The sequence below is a fragment of the Pteropus alecto genome, unplaced genomic scaffold, assembly GCF_000325575.1.
Source record: "Pteropus alecto unplaced genomic scaffold, ASM32557v1 scaffold166, whole genome shotgun sequence".
Lineage (NCBI taxonomy): Eukaryota > Metazoa > Chordata > Mammalia > Chiroptera > Pteropodidae > Pteropus > Pteropus alecto.
In genome coordinates, this window is record NW_006439757.1 from 7,691,528 (window position 1) to 7,696,693 (window position 5,166).

At 39.1% G+C, this 5,166-nt stretch overlaps 1 protein-coding gene across 1 annotated transcript in view; it reads left to right on the plus strand.

Annotated features, from left to right (window-relative positions):
* The first annotated feature begins 4,474 nt into the window (after nucleotides 1–4,474).
* Nucleotides 4,475–5,166, plus strand: part of TMA16 (translation machinery associated 16 homolog) — a 17,054-nt gene continuing 16,362 nt past the window's right edge. Inside the window, exon 1 of the mRNA XM_006917012.3 lies at nucleotides 4,475–4,631. Coding sequence (XP_006917074.1) covers nucleotides 4,629–4,631 — 3 coding nt within the window. The 5' untranslated portion in view covers nucleotides 4,475–4,628. The remainder of the gene's footprint in view (nucleotides 4,632–5,166) is intronic.

The following is a 5,166-nucleotide window of genomic DNA, read 5'->3' on the forward strand; positions in this document are numbered from 1 at the left end:
CCTCCCGCTCGTGCTGGTAACGAGCTCAGTCAGCAACCGGCGAAGGCGAGAGCAGCCAGCGGGGATCACGCGCCTGGGGCCACACACTGAGTGGCCGTTCCGTCACGTGACCGCCGTTCCGTCACGTGACCGCCGCACCCCTTGCCCCCCGCTCGTGCTGGTAACGAGCTCAGTCAGCAACTGGCGAAGGAGAGAGCAGCCAGCGGGGATCACGCGCCTGGGGCCACCCACCACCTCGGGACCCTCTGCACGCCCCCGCTTCTTTCTCTGCAAATGACTCACCTTCCGAGCCCAGGTGAATGGATTTCCAATATTTACTTTGTTACTTGCATGTTCAACATTATTAAAAATAAATTTCTTTATACATTTCCTCATGTTATAAATTCAAAAGGGGGCATTCTTATATCCATGTTACAGGAAGCTATTTATGAGGTTGTGCTTCTGCATTAACGCTATATCCAAGACATCACTGTTTACAGCAGAGCCTTAATAGAAGTGATCCAAAGTCACTTCCTTTTTTTTTTTTTTTTTAATTTCAGTCACTTTCGATCTAACCTAGTATGGCAACGCAGACGTTCTCAGAGCAAAATTTTGATTTTGACTTACAGGAGAAACGAATCTGAAACCACTCAATGGCAGAATATCTAGAACTACAATTTTATAGGACACCCTAAAATACTATTATTGTTACTACAAATAATAATTTTAAAAACAGAATTAATTTACTTACTTTAGTTATACACTTTCGATCTAACCTAGTATGGCAACGCAGACGTTCTCAGAGCAAAATTTTGATTTTGACTTACAGGAGAAACGAATCTGAAACCACTCAATGGCAGAATATCTAGAACTACAATTTTATAGGACACCCTAAAATACTATTATTGTTACTACAAATAATAATTTTAAAAACAGAATTAATTTACTTACTTTAGTTATAAAACTAAATTTGTGCCATGAGCTCTTCTAGTGGGGAAGGGGTATAGCTTGTCATCAAAAACAAAAAACAAAAAAAAACCCCAAAACTCAATGATGATGTGTCATCTCCCGTGCTGCGAGATCTTGATTCTCAAGCAGTAGCATTGACTTCACTTTAAAATCATGACACTGAAAACAAAACAAATAAAAACAAAAAACAATACTGGGTTCCACCCCAGGCAAATTGAATTTGAATCTGTGGAAGTAGAGTCTGGGAAGCTATATTTTTTTTAAATGCAAGCAGTGATTCTAATGTGTAGTCAAAGTTAAGAGCAGATGATCATCTTCAAATAGACCAGTGGTTCTCAACATTGGTTGTACTTTAGCATCATCTGGAGAGTTTTTTAAAATTTCATGTGCAGGCTGCACTCCAAACCAATTAAATCAGAATCTCTGGGCGATGTATCTAGGCATCAATAAATTTAAAAGCTCCCCCAGACAATTTGAGAGTCCAATCAATCAAGTCGTAAACAACTAACTCATGGGGTCTTGTTACTCTTTATATATCTCTTACATTATATCTCAGAAAAATATTTTAAATATTATTTGCCATTTACGCTAGTTTGCATTTTTCAGGATACATATTAGAATAAACCCTAATGGTATGACACGAACAAGATTTTAAGTCTTGCCGAAGGAATGTTGGAATAGGAAAAGTCCTTAAGAGGTCATCTTGTATTCATTACTCCCCATGCCCTTTGCAAATTAATGTTTGCTTATCCTTTTAGACAAAGGAAGAGAAAATAAAAACAAACTAGAGTTAGACTGGGAGTAAAGATGGCAATTAGAGAAAAAGGATATTCAGAGCATAATAATAGCAAAACTACTAGTGGCTTACAGGAAAACACTTAGTATGAACACTGGTAGCTCACTGTTATTTTGGCTGAGGAGAGCTCTAATAAATCCAAGTAATTGGTAAACATGATCATTTAAAAATGATGTATGAGGCAGTGTTCACATGAATAAAAGATAGGAGAAATAGGAACTACTTCACATTTCAAGTTCCCAAATTCTTCCATTCATTTAAAGTATTGCACAAGTGTTTCCCAAAGTATTAAATAAAAAGTTTTTTCACATTAGTAAAGGTCAGTTGTGTTAAGAAAGGAATGTGGTATTGGAGATTTAATATCCTAGATAGTGAGTATGAATTTTCCACTATCATTCTAGGAGACTGTGTGGAATTTTTACACTATAAGGACAACGATATTTTATAAATTATCTGTAAAATATTTCAAAGTGTTGTGAGATATTTTTAAAGGGAAGTATGAAGTTATATAAAAGTTACTAATAATATTTCCTTTAAACATATTAGCCTTTTAGAATCCATTTTAAAACATACAATAAAAAATAACCAAATAAAGTGTGCATAATTTGATAATGCAAAATTATCCAATGTGGCTGTGATCACAACTTAGTCAAATAAATCAAAGCCATAAAAACACATTCTATTTCCCCCATTTAGAAGAGGCTATCACTGACAAAAGGCCAGCCAAATATTTTTAGGTCAACATGCTCAAAATTTAGTTGTCTTGGAGAAAAGTCCATTAACTCATTTTAGAGGTCATATTGGAAGATAATCAAAAGTTTTCTGCAAATGGGAAGAAATTATTCATTTATTAATTTTTGTTTATCCACACAAAGTTGGGTATGGCAAACTCAAGTACCTACTGAGCTAGAGAGGTACCATGAGTACATGAATGTCAGATATTATGTAAGAGGGTTGGAAGGTGCCTGTGACAAACTGGAGAATACAATCCTATGTAGACATTCAAAACTGAAAAATTTGTGAACACATTGTTAGCAAAAAAAGATCCATAAAATAAAACATATCTGCCAGTTTGATCCTTGATTTAAAGTCTGTTGAAAATAAACGCTTTTTTTTTTAATAGTATGGAAAAATGTTTATTGTAGGGTGTGCTTCAAATAAAAATAACACCTAGCAGGATCACTAATACAAATAGCTATGAAGGGAAAAATATAAATTGCAGGTATTGGTAAGTGCAATTTCTACTGTGTTGCAGTACAGAAAACAATACACATAATGATTACTCAGGAGATCTACAGTGATTTATGAAAATACATACATTTGCTCTATAAGGGTGAGTTATATTTAGAGATTGAGAATACTAAAGTTACACTTATATTTTATCTAAATTATTGTTTTGTTAAAATATTATTAAAGAAAGGCACAGGTGCCGAGTTCATTTTTTTTTCTTCCATGTCTTGAATTTGGTTAGTTTAGTTGGCAGAGTATGGAGTAAGTAAGGGTAAAATTCTTTTGAAAGACAATAGGTTTCTTGGGGGAAAAAATGTATTCTTGCAAGCACTGGAAACAGTATTCTAAATAGATCTGCTAGGCCAAATTGTGTTGTGGTCAAGTCTTCTAAATCATTTTAAATCTTTATCAGTTTTTTTCTATTAATTACTAAAAAAAGGTAATTTCCCACCAAGGCAGTTGGTTTTTCTACTGCTTGAAATTTTATCAATTTTCCCATTGTATATTTGGAGCTATCTTACTAAGTACACGTATATATCAAATAGAAACTTTTTATCATTATGAAGTGATCTTTTCTACCATAATACTTTTTGATTTACAGTCTATTTTGTACATTAATATATCTATACGAATATTCTTTTCATTCATATTCGCTTAGCACATCTATTTCTTTGATTTTTAATTTTTCTGTTTCCTTATATTTTATATATGTCTCATAATCAGGGCAGAGTCATATGTTTTAAATCCAATATGACATGTTAGTTTTTAAATTAGGGCACTTAGTCCATAATTATTGTTATATGTATTTAAATCCATCACCATATTTTTCTTTTCCATTTTCCCTAGTCTTATTTTCCCCCTTTATTTCCTTGCTTTGAATGATCCGAGTGTTTTCCAAATTATTCTGTTTTCTCTATTTGTTTGTATCCTATTCAAAGTTACACTATTTCTGTTATTTTAATGGTCACCCTAGAAATTAAGCATGCATTCTTATTTTATCAATACATAATGTTAATAAATACTTAACCATTATACACAAACACACACCTCTGTGTATTTGTTAAAGCACAGGGAAATATCTACAAACTACAGTAGTTATTGAGTGCGGGGGTGTTGGATTGAAGAGGAGGACGGGGTGGTGGGTGGTCATTTTGTCATTTTTGAGCAGTCTGCCCTGGAAGGGGCCAGCCTCTGCGAGAAAGGGGCTCCCAGGAGGCGAGCCTTATTCAGCAGCTCCGGATCTGTGCACCCGGGCGGATGCTCAAGATCCAAGTCCGAGCCTGGGACGCTACCGGGCTGGAGCTCCAGGCGTCTTTAAGCACAGCTCAAAACCCCGCCTCGCACTTGGCGCGGGGCCAAGTTCACCCTCCCGCTCCATGCTCCCCCTCCCACCTTGTCTTGCGGCCTCGCAGGGAGTCTGCTCGCTGGTTACGGCTTAAACGTCCAACTCGGGCGAAAAAGACAAGGGCTCGGTTCTCCCGGACGTTTTAGAGAAACGTACTCGTCCCTCCTCTTCCGGTCGGCTCCGCCCAAGCTCCTTCGGCCCCACGTGTGTTTGGGCAGGAGTCCCACGGTGAGCTGCTGGTTCTGCTGGTGGTGAGGTTGCCCGGCTCTGGAGTGCAGAAGCTCCCCCCGGGGCTGCGGGGACGTCACCATGGTGGGGCCCGCTCCCCTGAACCCGCTTGTCTCCCTGGAAGGCTCCCATCCGTCTGGGGAGGCGGGAGAGGGAGGTCTTGGGAAGCTGGGAGAGAGGAGGATGCGAAGTGATTATACTGGGCTGCACACAGGGGTTGGGGGGCTAGGCAGCTCGAAGGAGGGGCCCGGGCCCAGCGTCCGGACCATCAGTTTCAGATTCTTAGTTCTGAAGTGCTCACAGGGCGCCCTGCCACTTTTCGTTTCGTGCCTAAACTTCCCGGCCTCTGGTTCCGCTCCGGGGAAAAATCCGCACCTTTACATTTTTCGCTACTCACCAGTGTAGGGGGTTGCAAGGAGTCGGCAAAACTCGTGGAAGCGCTTCTTCCATACACCTGTGCCTCGCTTCTACCGGTATAAACAGGGTGGGTTCAGTCGCCTCTTCGTTGGCGTCCATTCACCACCCTCTAGTGACCCACTCCCGCCCCAAATCTTGCCTTCACGTCTCCTATTCCCATAAGGGCACTGAAACTGTATTGTTATTTTTATTAAAAATTGAG